Source organism: Pongo pygmaeus, chromosome 19, assembly GCF_028885625.2.
Source record: "Pongo pygmaeus isolate AG05252 chromosome 19, NHGRI_mPonPyg2-v2.0_pri, whole genome shotgun sequence".
Taxonomy (NCBI): Eukaryota; Metazoa; Chordata; class Mammalia; order Primates; family Hominidae; genus Pongo; species Pongo pygmaeus.
Window position 1 is genome coordinate 93,782,469 of NC_072392.2, and position 18,299 is coordinate 93,800,767.

General features: G+C 54.2%; 1 protein-coding gene across 10 annotated transcripts in view; it reads left to right on the plus strand.

Moving 5' to 3' along the window:
* The window catches only part of LLGL2 (LLGL scribble cell polarity complex component 2), a 48,717-nt gene that overhangs the window by 19,026 nt on the left and 11,392 nt on the right, over positions 1–18,299 (plus strand). For all 10 annotated transcript variants that reach the window (XM_054457419.2, XM_054457421.2, XM_054457425.2 and 7 more), the window contains exons 3-9: positions 10,383–10,480; positions 12,815–12,896; positions 13,171–13,286; positions 13,714–13,872; positions 17,452–17,614; positions 17,768–17,900; positions 18,190–18,244. In XM_054457419.2, coding sequence (XP_054313394.2) covers positions 10,383–10,480; positions 12,815–12,896; positions 13,171–13,286; positions 13,714–13,872; positions 17,452–17,614; positions 17,768–17,900; positions 18,190–18,244 — 806 coding nt within the window. The remainder of the gene's footprint in view (positions 1–10,382; positions 10,481–12,814; positions 12,897–13,170; positions 13,287–13,713; positions 13,873–17,451; positions 17,615–17,767; positions 17,901–18,189; positions 18,245–18,299) is intronic.

An 18,299-nucleotide genomic window follows, 5' to 3' on the forward strand; every position in this document is an offset into this window, starting at 1 on the left:
AACAGGGCTGAACACCCCCACCCCGACCCCTGCCCTCTTACCCCAAGTTCTGTCTGTGCAGCTGAGTGAGGCTGGGGTGGAGCTGGGGCAAGGAGTTGTCCCTCCCTCTTTCCCCTATCCCCCAGGGGTGGTCCCCAAACTTGATTGTCCCACTCCCAGGCCTGGGGGTGGCAGAGGGAGGCTCCTGGGTCTCCTCCTCTGCCTTCTTCTTTCCATTCATATGCAAGAAGCATGCATTGAGCGCTTACTGGATCCACAGCCCAAGGCTCAGGGCTATGGGAATCTGATTAGGCCTCTGCCTTCCACTTTTACAGTCTGCAGGAGGGAGGAGGCTGATGGCCTGAAATTTCGGGCCTTGGAAGTGGAGAGGAGGAAGGGGAGAGCCCGGGGGATTCAGGAGCGGGATAGACTCATCCAGGCTCGGGGAGTGTGGTGGGGCCAGCAGGGTGGGATTGGAGAATGAGGCCAGATCCCAGAGGATTTGGGATCCCGTCTGCCCTGCCCCTCCCCAGCCCAGGCTGTGAGGCAGGGAGGCTGCCGGTATCTGGGCCTGATCTGACCCTGGGGCTCCAGGGGGTTGTGAGCAAGGGAGTGAATAGTGGTCCCGTTTACAATTTAAGAAAGATAAACCTGGAGATGTTTTTACCCTTTGGGCAAAGCAGGTATGCTCAGAGCAGTTAGGAGACATTGCCATGACTAGATAGGTGACAGCCCAGATGGAAGGGGCTGGAAGCCCAGCCAGTGGGGATGGGAACGAGGCATGAATTGAGCAGGGTTTCTCAACTTCTGCACTCACAGATGATATTTGAGGCTGGCTGTGCTGTGGAGGCTGTCCTGTGCGTTGTAGATTATTTAGCAGTGTCCTTAGTCCTACCCTCTAGGTACCAGTAGCACAGACATACACACGCAGCCTGTCAAGATGTGACAACCAAGAATGTTTCCTGAGGGGTAAAATCGCTCCTGGTTTGACACCCATGGAATAGAGAACTATTCAGGGCTGAGATCTGCTGATGGGGCAGTAAAGAGAGAGGGGATGGGGAGGGGAGGCGGGTGTCCAGGATGACCGTGGAGTTTCTGACCTGGGGAGGTGGTGGTGCCAGGCCTTGGGAGGGGGAGCCCAAGCTAGGAGTGGCGAAGAGCAGATTTGAGGAAAAGTAATATATTTTGATCGCTTCGATTTGGACACAGTCGCAACAACAGTGCTCTCCATTTATGGAGAGGCAGCTTGCCCAGAGGTGAGTGGTACCGACTGCCCGACTGGCCAGCTGTGTGACCTTGAGCAGGTCATATGCCTCTGAGATAATGATAATCAGAGCCACTCCATCCATAGAGTTGGTGTGAGGACTACATGAGTTCCTGCATGAATCGAAGGCCACGTCTGGCTGGCGGCTGCAGTGTCCGGCAGCATCGTTCTGTGGCGGGTGTCATGTGGCTTGAGGTTGAGTTGGGGGAGCCTTGGGACAGGTCCAGCAGACGGTGGGATACCCAGGGCTGGAGCCTGGAGCCGCACGTGGGCTGTTGGTGTAGGCGAGGGTCAGGCTCCAGACAGTGTTCACCCCTGGCAACTCAGGTCATCTCTTCCAGTGGTCCTGGAAGGCCAGACTGCTGGGTACTGTGACAGCTGGGACAGTGGCGCCGTCACAGCTCGACCCCAGGTGGCTTGTAGACACTGGCTTCTGAACCAGTTCTGGCCTTTTCCTCCAACACCTTCTGGCTCAACTCCTTGATAGCCACACCAAGCCCGACGCCTCAAAGAGAGCAAGGACATCGCCCCTGGGCCCTGAGAGGGAGACGTCCTGTTTCTTTGGCTTCAGTACCTCCAGAGGATCTGTGATTGCGAACAGTCTCTGAACTCTGCCAGGGGCTGGCTGTCAGAGCGGTAACTCCAGTTCACCGAGGGCTATGTGCCAGGCATCAGAGGGGTCAGGTAGTGGTTAGGGGCAGGGACTTTGCGGCCACATGGCCTGGGTCTAGATGCGGGCTCTGTTGCTTCCTCACTGTGTAAGACACAGTGGACACATTACTTAGCCTCTCTGTTCTTTAGTTCCCTCATCTGTAAGATGGGCATTGTAGGGGAGCAAAAACTGGCTTCCCTCCAGCCTTCTAGGTTCTTTGGCTGGGCTATGAATTAAATTGTAATAAAATTAAATTACAGGCGGGGCGCAGTGGCTCACACCTGTAATCCCAGCACTTTGGGAGGCTGAGGTGGGTGGATCACTTGAGGTTGGGAGTTAGAGACCAGCCTGGCCAACATGGCGAAACCCCATCTCTACTAAAAATACAAAAATCAGCTGGGTGTGGTGGCACACACCTGTAGTCTCAGCTACTAGGGAGACTGGGGCAGGAGAATCAGTTGAACCCCGGAGGCGGAGGTTGCAATGAGCCGAGATCATGCCACTGCACTCTAGCCTGGGTGACAGAGTGAGACTCCATCTCAAAAAAAAAAGAATGAGGACTGGGGTGGGATGTGACCAGGTTACAGGAAGGTGCGGGGGAGGAAGTGTATGGTGAATGATGGTTGTCTTGTTATGCAGAGAAGGTCTCTTGGGTAATAAAAGTTGCCTTGGAGCAGCTGTCTTCCTTATACAGATATGGGTTGAGCATACATGATCAGAAAATCTGATATCCGAAATGCTCCAAAATCTGAGTTTTTGAAGTGCCAACATGACACTGAAAGGGAATGCTCATTGGAGCGTTTCAGATTTTGAAATTTTGGATTTGAGATGCTCGACCGGTAAGTATAATGCAAATATTCCAAAATCCGAAAGATTCTGAAATCTAAAACACTCTATTCGCAATCATTTTAGATGAGGTATATTCAGCCTGTACTTGACTAACGTAGCTTTCCTTTGCGGATGTAAATTTCTTTTACAAAAGGACAGCTTTTCTTTTCTTTTCCTTTTTTTTTTTTTTTTTTTGAGATGGAGTTTCGCTCTTGTTGCCCGGGCTGGAGCGCAATGGTACGATCTCAGCTCACTGCAACCTCTGCCTCCTGGGTTCAAGGGATTCTCCAGCCTCAGCCTCCCGCATAGTTGGGATTACAGGCATGCGCCACCATGCCCAGCTAAAGGACAGCTTTTCAGAGCTACTCCCATGTCTGCCCTTTCTGAGAATAACCAGCTCAAAGTATGCCAAAGAAGTGGCCGGGCGCCGTGTCTCATGCCTGCAATACCAGCACTTTGGGAGGCTGAGGCAGGTAGATCACTTGAGGTCAGGAGTTCGAGATCAGCCTAGCCGGGCATGGTGGCGCACACCTGTAACCCCAGCTACTTGAGAGGCTGAGGCAGGAGAATCACTTGAACCTGGGAGGCGGAGGTTGCAGTGAGCCGAGATTGTGCCATTGCACTCCAGCCTGGGTGACAGAGCGAGATTCTGTCTCAAAAAAAAAAAAAAAAAAAAAGCCAAGGAAGCATATTTTGGGGTAGCACATTCTGGTCTCCTACAGTGGTGTTTTGGGGTGGTATGTCCTGAGTTCCAACAGCATCATAATGATCCCTAAGGGAGTGTAATTGCTTCAAACAGTGCCTGACACAGGTCGATGCCTTAGCAGGACTTGCCTTGTCGTGGTGTCACCCTCACAACAACTCAGGATGAGTGTTGCTTCCATTCTGCAGGGGAGGAGACTAAGGTCCCCAGGGCTTGCACAGGTGGCGCTTATCCAGGGGGGCACTGGCTGGGGTGAGGATGTCCTGGTTCCGCCTGTGGTCTGGCTGTGTGGCCTTAGAGTGGTGGCTTCACCTCTCTTCACACCTCAGTTACTTCACCAGTGAAGTAACTGTTTGCTATATATGGTGGGCCATCAAGCCTATTAGAGGGATGGACAGACAGACAAGTCAGCTGCAGCACCAGGACAGGGCCACTGAGGACCAAGGGAAGGAACCATGGGACCTCGGGAGGGAGGAAGTGCTGCTGGAGAAGTCAAGGTAAAACCCGTTCCTAGACAACTGCTCACAGCCAGCTCGCTCCCCTCAGCCAAACCCAGGCACACCCCAAGCAGCCACACCCATCAGGGCAAACAGGCTGCTGTGCTTGCCCGGCTGCCGCAGAAGCACCTGCCTGGGCCTTCCCTGCCCGTGCCCACCCTCCCCTGTCCCCTTAGGCCCTGAACAAACAGTGTGTTCCTGACCCAGCAGCCCCTGCAGAGGGCCAGGTTGTTCTGTATTGGCTTTTGAATGGCTGGGCCCCTGGTGTCAGGTGACAGCAGCCACACAGGGAGGGCCAGGCTGCTGCCACTGCCAGGAATCTGAGCTGGCCCCACCCAGCCAGTATCGGGCAGAGTGGCCCAGCCAGGCAGGCGTGCTCCCCCATGGCGCTGGGCAGCCTCCGAGGGCCTGGTCCCCACCACTGCCTCCTTCCCACCCCCTGAGGAGTGCCAGGGACTCCTCCTCGGGTCCTAGCCCTTGGGTCCTGCAGCCGTGGCTGCAGGCAAGATGAAGGCCCCACTGTCTCTGACAACCAGCCTTTGCCCACTCCCTCCCCTTCCGGGACCTGGAAAGGAGTCCCAGAGCCCAGGAGAGATGGGGCCTTCTCTCCCACTCCAGGCTAATGTTGCAGTCTGGCGGCTTCTACAAATCTTTGCTCTCCTTTCCCAACCCCCCTGTCAAAAGAGTTCATTGTTCTCTCCTCCCTTGGCAGAGGTCACCTGAGCCAGGTATCAGATGTGGGCGGGGCCGGGTAGGCTAGATGCCGCGCTTAGGAGGCCCCAGTGGCTGCCAGGCGGCTTTGGTCAGCCTCCTAGTTTGAATCCGAGGAGAGATAGCTAGGGTCCTAGAATAGCTGGGGAGGGCTGGTCTTGGAATTCCCTGACCACCCAAGGGCTGTGCCCCGTCCCGCCCTCTGTCCTGAGTGCAGCCATGATTCAGGGTTGCTGTGTGTACCTTTGCAGGAAGGCAGCCCTGGGGCTGAGCCCAACCTCCTGTGCTCAGGTGGGTACCTCCTTTCAGAGAGGCCATATGCACTCCCTCTAACAGGGACCTGGAACTGTTCCTGAACCCTAAACAAGGGGGGAGTCACCACCTAAGTGATACAGACCTTGTTCAGCAGCAGGGAAGCTGAGCCTTACAAGGCTGGTAGGAGTTGGGGGTGGGAAGGGCACCAAAGTAAGGGGCAGGCCAGGCACAGTGGCTTACACCTGTAATCCCAGCACTTTGGGAGGCTGAGGCAGGTGGATCACTTGAGTCCAGGAGTTCAAGACCAGCCTGGGCAACATAGTGACACTTCATCTCTACAAAAAATACAAAAATTAGCCAGCTGTGGTGGCGCATGCCTATAGTTCTAGCTACTCGGGAGACTCAGGTGGATCACTTGAGCCTGGGAGGCGGAGGTTACAGTGAGCTGAGATCGCACCACTGCACTCCAGCCTGGGCAACAGAGTGAGACCCTGTCTCAAAAAAAAAAACAAAAAAACTAGGGGGCAACTGGGGCACAGCCAGAGGTGCCCACGGAGCCTTCGTTCTTTCCCTGACTGGTTTCCTCAGGACACTAGGCCCTGGGTTTCTAGCTTCTCCCTGTCCCTTCTATTAGCTGCTCTTAGTCCTGTTCCCAAATCCCAATCCCTTCCCTGTTCCCAACAAGATCCCTTGGGCTTCTCTAACTAACCTAGGGCTCCCCTGCCTCTCTGCCCAGCCCAAGCCCCTGTCCTTGTAGGACTGCCTGGGGAATCCCCTGGGAGACACGTCATTTACATATGAACCCATTCTCTTGGCCCTGTCCAGGTAGAGTCGCTGTGAAGGTCACTGCCCTTATTTTGGTTTTGGGGGAGCCCTGGTCCCTCCAGAGTTGCCAACTTGGAGAATTGCCCAAGGTGATACTGTGGAACAATGCGAGCCTTGGAAGGAAGTAGAGGCCTGTGTGTGCTGCAGGGTGGCCTCAGGTCCATCATCTCCAATCCGAGGACAGCTCTGCCCAGTGCAGTCACCAGTACCATCCTGTTTATTAGATGAGAAATGAAGCTCAGGGAGGCCCAGCAGCTCATCCACGACCAGATGCCTTGTACGTGGCAGGAAGGGATACAAAGCTTAGTGGGTCTGACTCAGTCCCTGTTCTAAATCAGCCTTTGGAAAAGAAGGTGGGGATCGGAGGGAGGGGTGGCCACGATATCTCCAAGGCTTGAAGGGAATGAGGAATGAATGTGGGTAGTTGAAGGATGGGCCCAACCCTTTGTCTTCCTCTGAGTTAGAGGAAAGATGCTGAGCCGAACAGGAGTAGTGACTCTGGTGAAATGTTAGAAGAACTGCCCGCCCTTGACCTGTGGCCTGAGAGCCTAGCAAAAAGTTACAGGCTGTTTTCTCTGTGGCCTGACCTTCCTGCTGATGCGCGGAATTGTCGAGGCCAATGGGAATATAATATGAGCCACGTATGTGATTTAAAATTTCCTAGAAGCTGCATTGTATAATTATTTAAACACGTGAAATTAATTTTAATTATATATTCTGGCTGGGTGCGGTGGCTCACGCCTGTAATCCCAGAACTTTGGGAGGTCAAGGCGAGCAGATCACTTGAAGTCAGGAGTTCGAGACCAGCCTGGCCAACATGGTGAAACCCCATCTCTACTAAAAATGCAAAAATTAGCCGGGCGTGGTGATGCACGCCTGTAGTCCCAGCCACTTGGGAGGCTGAGGCGGGAGAATCGTTTGAATCCGGGAGGTGGAGGTTGCAGCGAGCTGAGATCTCACCACTGCACTCCAATTGGGTGACAGAGGGAGACTCTGTCTTTAAAAAAAAATCTAGAAGCTGCATTATAAAATTATTTAAACAAGTGAAATTAATTTTAATCCTGTATTCCAGCTGGTCACAGTGGCCCATACCTGTAATCCCAGCACTCTGGCACTCTGGAAGGCTGAGGCCTGTGGATCACTTGAGGGCAGGAGTTTGAGACCAGCCTGGCCAACATGGTGAAACCCCATCTCTACTAAAAATACAAAAACTAGCTGGGCATGGTGGCGTGTGCCTGTAGTCCCAGCTCCTCAGGCGGCTGAGGCAGGAGGATCACTTGAACCAGGGAGGCGGAGGTTGCAGTGAGCTGTGATCGTGCCACTGCACTCCAGTCTGGGTGACAGGCGTGACCCTATCTCAAAAAAAAAAAATTATATATTCCTTTTAATCCAACATATGCAAAATATTTTGACGTGTGATTAACTACTAATGAGATTTTTTCAGTTTGTGTTTGTGAATGCTAAATCTGAAATCTAGGTGTTAAGGCACATCTGAATTCAGACATTAAATCTTTTTTTGGAAGTACTAGATCTGTATTTAGAATTTGGACGATTTACAGTGGAAAAAGGGAATTCGAAGCGTGGCCTGCCTGAGTCCAGCCCCTGTTCTTCTAGAACCCGAGTTGTTCCAGACATACTTGAAGGGTTTCCAAGAACTGACTTAATCCTCGTTGGTGACATGAGCCATATTGCAAGTGCTTAGTGGCCCCATGGGGCTCATGGCTACCGTTCTGGGCAGCTCGGAGCATGGGGCCTGCTCCTGGCCAGGCCAGCGGGCTCCTGTGGGGCGTTTCCGCCAGAGTCCTCCAAATTCCAGAGGCTGTTCCCTGAGCTGCCTCTGCTGCTGGGAAAGTGCTGCTGTCCCGGGGAGACGGCTGCTGACTTCCTGAGGCTCCAGCAACCTGGGGCTGGCTGAGGTCTGGTGGGGCCCCTGGGGGAGCTTGTCCTGCACATCCTATCCCACTGTCTACTCCCCTTTTCCTGGGAAATGTTTACATTCCAGACACTCAGCTATCTCTATCCAGGGCTTCTCCAGGCTCTGCATTTTTCACATAGCTGAACAGGGACCTGGGCTGGCCTGGGGGCCGCTGCTAGGCCCTATCTGTCCCCCTAGCCATCCCATTCAGGTATGACCATTTGCAGGGCAGGCCCTGTTCCTAGCAAAGAGCCAGGCCTGAGGCACCCCCCGCTCCCCCAACCTTTTTGTCTCCAGGCATCCCCCAAAATAGGCACTTGTTGGAGCTCTCCTCCCTGCCTGACCCCAGCATGGGATTCCTTGTGAGAGCCATTGGACTAGACTGACTGATGGGGGAGGCAGGTGGCAATTGAGTTCGCTAAGCTATCATTGCTAGATCTCACCAGGGACTTCTCCTTTTCTGCTGCTTTGAGGCCTGGCAAGGCTGCAAAGTAGGAAAGCCCAGGGCCTAAGGAGGCTGCCTCCTTGTTGAGACCTTTTTCTGCAGGGCAGAGTCTCTGTGGTTGTTTTTTGTTTTAAGTCTTTAAAGCAATCAGTTGACATAGCTATTGCTTTGTGCTGTTCTCACCTAGCTCTGCAGGGTCACTATCCCCCGGGGGGGGGGGGGGGTCAGATTGGGGTAACTGATTAAGAAACTGAACAAAAAACCTTCCTGAAGATGGTTTATCACTCTAAATTTGTAGCGGGTTTATGTTCATACCTTTCTTAACCCACAATTCTATCCCTGGGACATCTGCCCCAGGAAATACTCAAGTGGTGCAGACAAAGATAGGAGTCCAAGAATGCCATCAACATGGTTGTGATTGCAAACCCTCTAGCAACAAAGTAAATACTCAACAATAAACCCCTGGTGAGTTAGGATATCTCCAGGTAAAGAATATTCTTTAGATGTTTTAAAAGTCATTTTAGGCCGGGTATGATGGCTCACACCTGTAATCCCAACACTTTGGGAGGCCAAGGCGGGCAGATCACTTGAGGTCAAGAGTTCAAGACCAGCCTGGCCAACGTGGTGAAACCCCATCTCTACTAAAAATACAAAAATTAGCCGGGCATGGTGGCGGGTGCCTGTAATCCTAGCTTCGGGGGAGACTGAGGCCGGAGAATCGCTTGAACCTGGGAGGCAGAGTTTGCAGCGAGCCGAGATCTCACCATTGCACTCCAGGCTGGGTGACAAGAGCAAAACTCCGTCTCAAAAAAAAAAAGCCATTTTAGGCAGGTTGCAGTGACTCACACCTACAATCCCAGCACTTTGGGAGACCAAGGCAGGAGGATCGCTTGAGTCTAGGAGGTCCAGACCAGGCTGGACAACATGATGAGTACCTGTCTCTACCAAAAATTAAAAAGTAGCCTGGCGTGGCAGGCCTGGTGGTGCATGCCTGTAGTCCCAGCTGCTTAGGAGGCTGAGGTGGGAAGATCACTTGAGCCTGGGAGGCCGAGGCTACAGTGAACCGAAATCACGCCATAGCACCCAGCCTGGGCAACAGAGTGAGACCCTCAAAAAAGAAAAATTAAAAATTTTTGGCCGGATGCGGTGGCTCACGCTTGTAATCCCAGCACTTTGGGAGGCTGAGGCAGACAGATCATGAGGTCAGGAGATAGAGACACGGTGAAACCTGTCTCTACTAAAAATACAAAAAATTAGCCGGGCGTGGTGGTGGGCACCTGTAGTCCCAGCTACTCGGGAGGCTGAGGCAGGAGAATGGCATGAACCCGGGAGGCGGAGCTTGCAGTGAGCCGAGATCACGCCACTGCACTCCAGCCTGGGCGACAGAGCGAGATTCCGTCTCAAAAAAAAAAAAAAAAATAGACGTGCAAACATTCACAAGTGCAGAAGACTCAAAGGATGTACACTTAGGTATTAGCAAGGTTACTTCTGGTTGTGGGAGTCTGGGTAATTTTTGTTCTTTTTTTTCTTTTTTTTGAGATGGTGTCTCGCTCTGTCGCCCAGGCTGGAGTCCAGTGGTGCAATCTCAGCTCACTGCAAGCTCTGCCTGCCGGGTTCGCACCATTCTTCTGCCTCAGCCTCAATTTTTGTTCTTAAACGTCTTTATAACTCCCAGGTTTTTCACAGTGTGTGTGTATTACTTCTGTAATAAATGAAAAAACACGTATCTGCAACAACACTCCAGGGATTCCCTTTCTGGGAAGATGGTTGGAATTTGGTGACAGTAAGAGCCTGTGAGACCTAGTTGACTAGGCCCTGGAGGGACCTGGAAGAGCCCAGAGTAGGGCACGGCCTCCGCGGTACTCTAGGCCCCTGGGTGAGCCCGGAGCTGCAGTGCAACCAAGATTTTCTCCTGAGAGACCGGTGTCTCCATTGTTCCAAACTCGCCCTACTTTCCCCACCCCACACCTATAAGGCCCCCATGCCACTGAGGAGGGCTGGGTCCGTCACCCAGGGTGCACGTGGTGGAGGCACCAAGTCAGTTCCTGGAAAGCATCGAGAGGCTGGCGTGGCGTCGGGGAGGATGAGCTCGCAGGGGTGGCCATGAGGCCAAGGGCAGAGTCACAAAGGGACAGCGGGTGGGGCCTGGTAAATATGGGTTAGGCTCCAACACTCAGGTGTCTGGGAGGAACCGGAAAGTTACCGAAGCCCTGCTTCCTGCTGGGTCGTCCGGTGCTGCAGCTCCAGCAGCCATAGTGGCGCGAAGGGGACAGGTCTGCAGGCCCACCCTGTGTGCTTCTCGTTGCAGACGGTGGAGCATGGCTTCCCGCACCAGCCCAGCGCCCTCGGCTACAGCCCGTCCCTGCGCATCCTGGCCATCGGCACCCGTTCTGGAGCCATCAAGCTGTATCCTCTGTCCCCTCACTCCCACTTGGGCAGGGCCTTGGGGTGGGTGAGATTTGGGGAAGGACATCTTTTCCTTCCTTGCCCATGGGCTGTTGGGATAAAATGAGGGACTTTCCTGATTTCCAGCTTTGGACATGATTTTATTCCAAAATGGGGCGGGTATGGTTGATGATGGAGCAGGGACCTGGGCATGAGCGCATCCCTGGTGGGATGCGACCCTGTCCTTTGCAGGAGGACAGTGAGGTTTGAAACGCACTGAGGTGATACAGGCTTATTTTGTCCCCTGTGTCCTTTCAGGACCATTCATGTGGTCTGCCCCCTTTACTCAGTTTCCCCCTTTCACCTATTCCTGGAGGTTTCAGGAATCCCCCAGTCCTGGGCAGGGGGTGAGGCTGCTGGGGGGCTCAGAGACCTGTTTTGCAGGGGTTGTATTGGTGGATCCAGGGGAAAGGACCTGATCCCCGTGTCTCAGCCAGTGCTCATTCAGTGAGTGGCTGGCTGGTGCATCAGTAGCAAGGCCTAGGCCCTTCTGTGCCCCTGCCTCCCTCAGCTCCCCACCTCACTACCAGAAAAGCAAGTTACAGGGACCCCTCTTGTCACTAGGGATGTTTTTAATTAAAAAAAAAAAATTTTTCGGCACTTTGGGAAGCTGAGGCAGGCAGATCACTTGAGGTCAGGAGTTCAAGACCAGCCTGGTCAACATGGTAAAACCCTGTCTCTACTAAAAATATTTAAAAAATTAGCAGGGCGTGGTGGCACATGCCTGTAATCCCAGCTACTTGGGAGGCTGAGATGGGAGAATCGTTTGAACCTGGGAGGCAGAGGTTGCAGTGAGCCAAGATTGCGCCACTACACTCCAGCCTGGGCAACAGAGTGAGACTCCATCTCAAAAACTTTTTTTTTTTTTTTTTTTTTTTTGTGGAGACAGGGTCTTGTGATCTTGCCCAGCCTGGTCTTGAACTCCTGGGCTCAAGCAACTCTCTCGCCTTGGCCTCTCAAAATGCTAGGGTTACAGGCATGAGTCACTGCACTCCCAGCCTGCAGTTTTGTTTTTTAACCTATCTTGGTAAGAATCAGAGGTAGACTGGCCCCAGGGCCCCATCTACAAGCAGAGATGGGGTGGCCTTGGGCCAGGAGAGCAGGGCTCAGGCAGCCATCTTCCAAATTCCACCCCCACCCCCACAGGCGGCAGAGAGTGGAGAGGGCTCTGCCTGGCAGGGACAGTCTTTCCCCGGCCTGAGGCTGGATGTTGTCCAGTTGGGTCATGTTTTTTATCCAAAGCACTGGTTCTGGCCGACTGGGGGCTCCCGGTGTTTTCAGAGATGAAAAACCGGATCAGGTTGGGCACCCCGCCAGTCTGATCTGTGCTCCCCTCAGGGCAGGGCCCCAGGGGAGTTGAGAGATGAGGGACCACCTCCAATAGCTTGGCTGCCACCTCCAGTGGAGCCTGACCTCCCTCTTCCCCTCTGCCTGGTGTGGGGGAGGGGTATGGAACGCTCGAGTTCCAGGCTGGGCTGGTATACACAGGGGGCCAGGGCCTTGCTGCGGGCTCAGCCTTCCCTCGGCTGGTTAATCATTGCCAGGCCACAGCCAGACTCTGGTTACCAATCCCTGGTGCCAAGACTCATGGGCCAAGACTGTTGGGGAGAGGCCCCCAGGGTGCTGTGTGTTTTTTCACAGGTGCTACCAAGCGACAGCCAACATGTCTGTTGCAGCTCAGGATCAGGGTGGCAGCCTGACAGTTGCAGGGTAGGGCTTCACCTTTTTTTTTTTTTTTTTTTTTGAGACGGAGTCTCGCTCTGTCGCCAGGCTAGAGTGTAGTGGCGCTATCTCGGCTCACCACAACCTCCAACTTCCAGGTTTAAATGATTCTCCTGCCTCAGGCTCCCGAGTAGCTGGGACTACAGACACGCACCACCACGCCCAGCTAATTTTTGTATTTTTAGTAGAGATAGGGTTTCACCATGTTGGCATTGGCCAGGATGGTCTCGATCTCTTGACCTTGTGATCCACCCGCCTCGGCCTCCCAAAGTGCTGGAATTACAGGTGTGAGCCACCACACCCGGCCAGGGCTTCACCTTTCTATGGAGTTGCTCCCACCAGCCTGACTGGGAAAAATCTCCCAGGGGTCAGGTCACCAGACTGGTGCTCCAGGGCCAGGGCTGCTGTGTCTCCTCCCCACCCTAGGCTCCATGCATGGGGTCCTACTGCCTCGGGGGAGGGCAGCCCCTCTCTGTGTTTGCACTCATTGCACATGGGCCCTGAGAGCCTGGCACTCGAGGCAGGCAGGGGATGGTGTCCGACCTTCCAGAGCTTTCCTGAGCCTACTCCTAGCTACGGAGCCCCAGGCGTGGAGTTCATGGGGCTGCACCGGGAGAACAACGCGGTGACGCAGATCCACCTCCTGCCTGGCCAGGTGAGGGACCTGGGGTGGGACAGGAAGCCACTTCATGCCCTCCTTCTCTCACTGCTTCCAGCAGGGCTGGTGTGGAGAGGCTGGCATTCGGTGGCCCTGGATTTGCTGCTGATGGAAAGACCTGGGACCCCCTCCCTTTCCACAGCTGGGGCTCATGGGCCACCCTGGGAGTGGCCAGGGGGTCTTTGAAACAACTGGGGCTGGGTAGCCCCGGTGCGTAAAGGCCTTGCCTGGGTAGCAAGACCACATGCTCCCATCCCTGTGCCCTCGCCAGTGCCAGCTGGTCACCCTGCTGGATGACAACAGCCTGCACCTTTGGAGCCTGAAGGTCAAGGGCGGGGCTTCGGAGCTGCAGGAGGATGAGAGCTTCACACTGCGTGGGCCCCCAGGGTAAGGGCTCAATCCCCAGCCCCTTCCACTCCCAGCCCTGCCTGACCCTTGCCCTTAGCTCTGGAGTGGACTCACCCTTTATGGGGCCTATTGCGCCCCTGGCAGTGCCTGGCATGCATTTGGCCCGATGCATCGTCACACTCAGGTGCTCCGAGTGGAGTGGGCGGGGCTGCAGCCTGCCTCCTCCATCCGCGCACCCTGTGTTAGGCTGGAGGGTCCCTGGCATCTTTCCTGCCTCCTAGCCCAGGCTCTCTGCCATCTGTCTCCTGTCTTGGCAGAAAGTGACCAATGTTTGTCCTGGCCTGAAGTGTTGTGAACCCCATTAAAGGGCCTTATGGGCTTGTTTTCCGAGGAGTCAGGGGACCCCGTCCATGGCGTCTCCCCTGCTGGGCAGTGGTCAGCTCATGGGCAGCTGTTCTTGTCACAGGGCTGCCCCCAGTGCCACGCAGATCACTGTGGTCCTTCCACATTCCTCCTGCGAACTGCTCTACCTGGGCACTGAGAGTGGCAACGTGTTTGTGGTGCAGCTGCCAGCTTTTCGCGCGCTGGAGGACCGGACCATCAGCTCGGACGCGGTGCTTCAGCGGTGAGCCCAGAGCCCGGCTGCTGTTAACCCCATCCCCTCAAGTTAGGCATGGCTTCTCCCCTTGGTCCCGGGACCCTCTCAGGAGCTGTCATTTCTCTGCTGGGAATTCCATGGGGCTAGCAGGGGAGGCTCTTGGCTTCCTACCTGTCACCTACTGAGAACTTATTGGCCTATCATAGGTTAGCATCATAGCACTAAAAAGGGGGCTTTGGGGGTCCCTCGTCTAAAGGCCCCAAATGACTGTGTAATGTCACCAACTGTCAGTCCAGTGTCCTTTGCACTTGCCATGGGTTTCAAAACCCCAGGGGCTCCACAGCAGGGAAGTCGGGCCCAGACCTCCCTGCATCACTGGGGCAGCTCCTGGTGCCACCCTGTGCTGTGGGCACTTTGCTGAGGTTCCATTTGCTCGCAGCCTCTGTGGCTAAAAAGCCTTGACCGCCCCAGGCATGTGGGTCTTTTGAGATCATTTCAGAAGCTTTGCTCCTTGTTGATGATACTAGGATAGAGAGGGAGTTGGATCAGTCCGGGTGTGGAGAAGGGGACAAGGCCCAAAAAAAGAGAGGAGATAGCATCTGACAGGATCATGTTGGGGCCGGGTCGATCATGGTGGAATGATCTGTGGTTCCAAGCGGCAGGAGGAGGCCGGGGTGCTGGGCCCCTGGCCCTGCAAGGCTTTGGACTGGGCCTGGGACACACTCCTGTAGCTGGCCAGCCCAGCTCTCCAGTCCTGGGTGGCGATGAAGCACAGCCCGTCTGCCCAGGGCAGGGCATTACTGGGCTGGGAGGATTCCCACTTCGGGCTGTGTCCCTCTCAGTGCAGACTCTGAGTGCCTTTCTCGTTCAGCAGGGTAGGGCTGGGGCAGTGTGCCCAAGGTCAGAGCAGAACACTTTGCAGGATGACAGGTACCACAGCGGGACACAGCCTGTGGGCAGGACGGCATGGGACCTGCGCCCCAGCAGGTGGCCACACCAGTGCCCAGCCTCACCCTGTAGTTAGCTGGCAGGAATCTAGTTGGCGGGGGGGCCCAAGTGCCCTGAGAGCCCCTCCTGCCAGTTTATTTATTTTATTTTATATTATATTATATTTTATTTTATTTTTGAGATGGAGTTTCACTCTTGTTGCCCAGGCTGGAGTGCAATGGCACAATCTTGACTCACTGCAACCACTGCTTCCTGGGTTCAAGCTATTCTCCTGCCTCAGCCTCCCGAGTAGCTGGGATTACAGGCATGCGCTACCACACCTAGCTAATTTTGTATTTTTAGTAGAGATAGGGTTTCTCCATGTTGGTCAGACTAGTCTCAAACTCCCGCCCTCAGGTGATTGACCTGCCTCGGCCTCCCAGAGTGCTGGAATTACAGGCATGAGCCACAGCGCCTGGCCCAGTTTGTTTATTTATTTAAAAAAAACAACAAAACATTTTTTTTGAGAGAGAGTCTTACTCTGTCCCAGGCCGAAGTGCAGTGGTGAGATCTCAGCTCACTGCAACCTCTGCTTCCCAGGTTCAAGTGATTCTCCTGCCTCAGCCTTCTGAGTAGCTGGGATTACAGGTGCACGCCATCACGCCCGGTTTATTTTTGTATTTTTAGTAGAGACGAGGTTTCACCATGTTGGCCAGGCTGGTCTTGAACTCCTGACTTCAGGTGATCCACCCACCTCGGCCTCCCAAAGTGCTGGGATTACAGGTATGAGCCACCGCACCCAGCCCCTTTTGGCAGTTTAAATTTGTGTCCTCTTGATGACACTTATCTAAGTTTTTAAAACGTCCAACCCTTTAGTCTCATAACTCTGTCTCTGAGAAGTCTCTGTCCTAAAGATACAGGATAAGAATGATCATTGTAGGGCTGTTTTTAATGGCAAAAAGTTGGAAGCCCTCTAATTGTCTAACAATTTTCATCTGTGTAAGGACATTATTTGCATTTATTAAGAATATCTAGATGGGCACAGTTGCTCACACTTTGGGAGGCTGAGGTAGGAGGATTGCTTGAGGCCAGGAATTTGAGACCAGCCTGGGCAACATAGCAAGACCCTGTCTCTCCCCACAAAAAATAAAAATTAGTTGGGCAAGGTGGCACACGCCTGCGGTCTCAGCTATTTGGGAGGTGGGAGGATCACTTGAGCCCAGGAGTTGGAGGCTGCAGTGAGCCATAATCAGGTCACTACCCTCCAGCCTGGGTGACAGAATGAGATTCTGTCTCTAAAAAAATTAAAAATTAGGCCAGGCGCGATGGTTCACGCCTGTGATCCCGGCACTTTGGGAGGCGGAGGCGGGTGGATCACCTGAGGTCAGGAGTTCGAGACCAGCCTGGGCAACATGGTGAAACCCCGTCTCTACTAAAAATACAAAAAATTAGCCTGGCGTGGTCGTGGGTGCCTGTAATCCCTGATACTCAGGAGGCTGAGCAGGGAGAATTGCTTGAACCCAGGAGGTGGAGGTTGCAGTGAGCCGAGGTCACACCACTGCACTCCAGCCTGGGCAACAGAGCGAGACTCCATCTCAAAAAAAAAAAAAAAAATTAAATATTGAATATTAAAGTCCCCTTCAACTCTCACTCTTGATTCAAATTCTAATGTCAGTGAGGTCAGTGCTAGCAGTAGATGTGCCAGATATAGATAATGTGGAGAGCTTGGGTTTAGTGTGGCTTGGGTCCAGGCTGGGTCCACTTCTCACATCCTTGCTGTTGGCTGTTGGTCCTGTGCCTGCTGCCTTGTGGTTTTTTTGTTGGCTGCAACACCTCCAGCCCTCACGGCAGCATTCCAGGCCTAGAGACAGGGCAGGGGTCAAGGCTCCAGGGCCAGGCCAACTCATACAGAGTTTTGTTTTATGGGGCTAAAAAACTTCTTTATTATTAAACACTCCCTTTTGCAAAAATGCACTGAATATGAATGTTCAGTTTAACAGATTCTTGTAGAGCATCCTTGCAGCCTCCCTCCCAGGCATAGAAATAGAACTTTGATGCCCTCCGGAGGTCTTACGCACCCTTCCTAGTCAAGGCTCCCTCTTGCCCCCACGTTGATTTTTCCAGAAGTCACTGCCTTGCACCGCCTGTGTTTACATCACTGGAGGTTGTGTCCATGTCTCTGTCTTGTTCTACATGCTGCCCCTCTCCCCTTGGTGACATGTCTTAGCCATCTTTCTTTCTTTTTTTTTGGAAATGGAGTCTCACTCTGTCACCCAGGCTGGAGTGCAGTGGCATGATCTCAGCTCACTGCGACCTCCGCCTCCTAGGTTCAAGCAATTCTCCCGCCTCCACCTCCCGAGTAGCTGGGATTATAGCCATGTGCCACCACGCCCAGCTAATGTTTTGTATTTTTAGTAGAGACAGGGTTTTGCCATGTTGGCCAGGCTGCTCTCAAACCCCTAACCTCAAGTGACCTGCCCACCTTGGGCTCCCAAAGTGCTGGGATTACAGGCATGAGCCACCACGCTCGGCCATCCACCGCGCCCAGCCCCTAGCCATATTTCTATGCTGGCACGTGGAGCAGCCACCTCTGCATAGGGAGCCCCGTGGCTGTGCCATGCTGGGGGCCATTCCCCCTGGTGGATGGCATCGGAGGCTCACGGCACTCCCTTCGCCCAGGTTGCCAGAGGAGGCCCGCCACCGGCGTGTGTTTGAGATGGTGGAGGCACTGCAGGAGCACCCTCGAGACCCCAACCAGATCCTGATCGGCTACAGCCGAGGCCTTGTTGTCATCTGGGACCTACAGGGCAGCCGCGTGCTCTACCACTTCCTCAGCAGCCAGGTAGGCAGTGCCCAGGACATGGCAGGTGCCATGTTGCTCTCCCAGGCCCCAAGTGGCACATACATGCTCTGTGCAGAGGCATGGGGTGCAGGCGATGGGAACACCACCTCGGTCCAACGTGCCGCCCTCTGTCCCTCTCCTCTTCCTCCATAGCAACTGGAGAACATCTGGTGGCAGCGGGACGGCCGCCTGCTCGTCAGCTGTCACTCTGACGGCAGCTACTGCCAGTGGCCCATGTCCAGCGAAGCCCAGCAACCAGAGCCCCTCCGCAGCCTCGTGCCTTACGGTCAGTGTTTCACCCGCCGGGCAGGGCCCACCCCCAGTGCCTCCTGGATTGAGGTGCAGGATGCTCAATTCTGAAGCAAACTCCGGGGCCAGAGAGGGTAAAGGCTTTGTCCAAAGCCACACAGCAGGGTTCCCCTCACCCAGTTTCTTGGGGAACTTCTCGGAGCAAGAGTCCCACGCACAGGTCTACCATGTGGATGCGGGCATGAGCTTGAGGGATCTGTGCCTGTGGGGACTGACACTTGTCTGAGAGTTGGAGGATCCGTTCAAGCCACTTCCTTTCCTTTCAGGTCCCTTTCCTTGCAAAGCGATTACCAAAATCCTCTGGCTGACCACTAGGCAGGGGTAGGTATCCGTGCTGGTCCTCTTTCCTCTCCAGAGCCTTCCTGGAGGGCTGGAA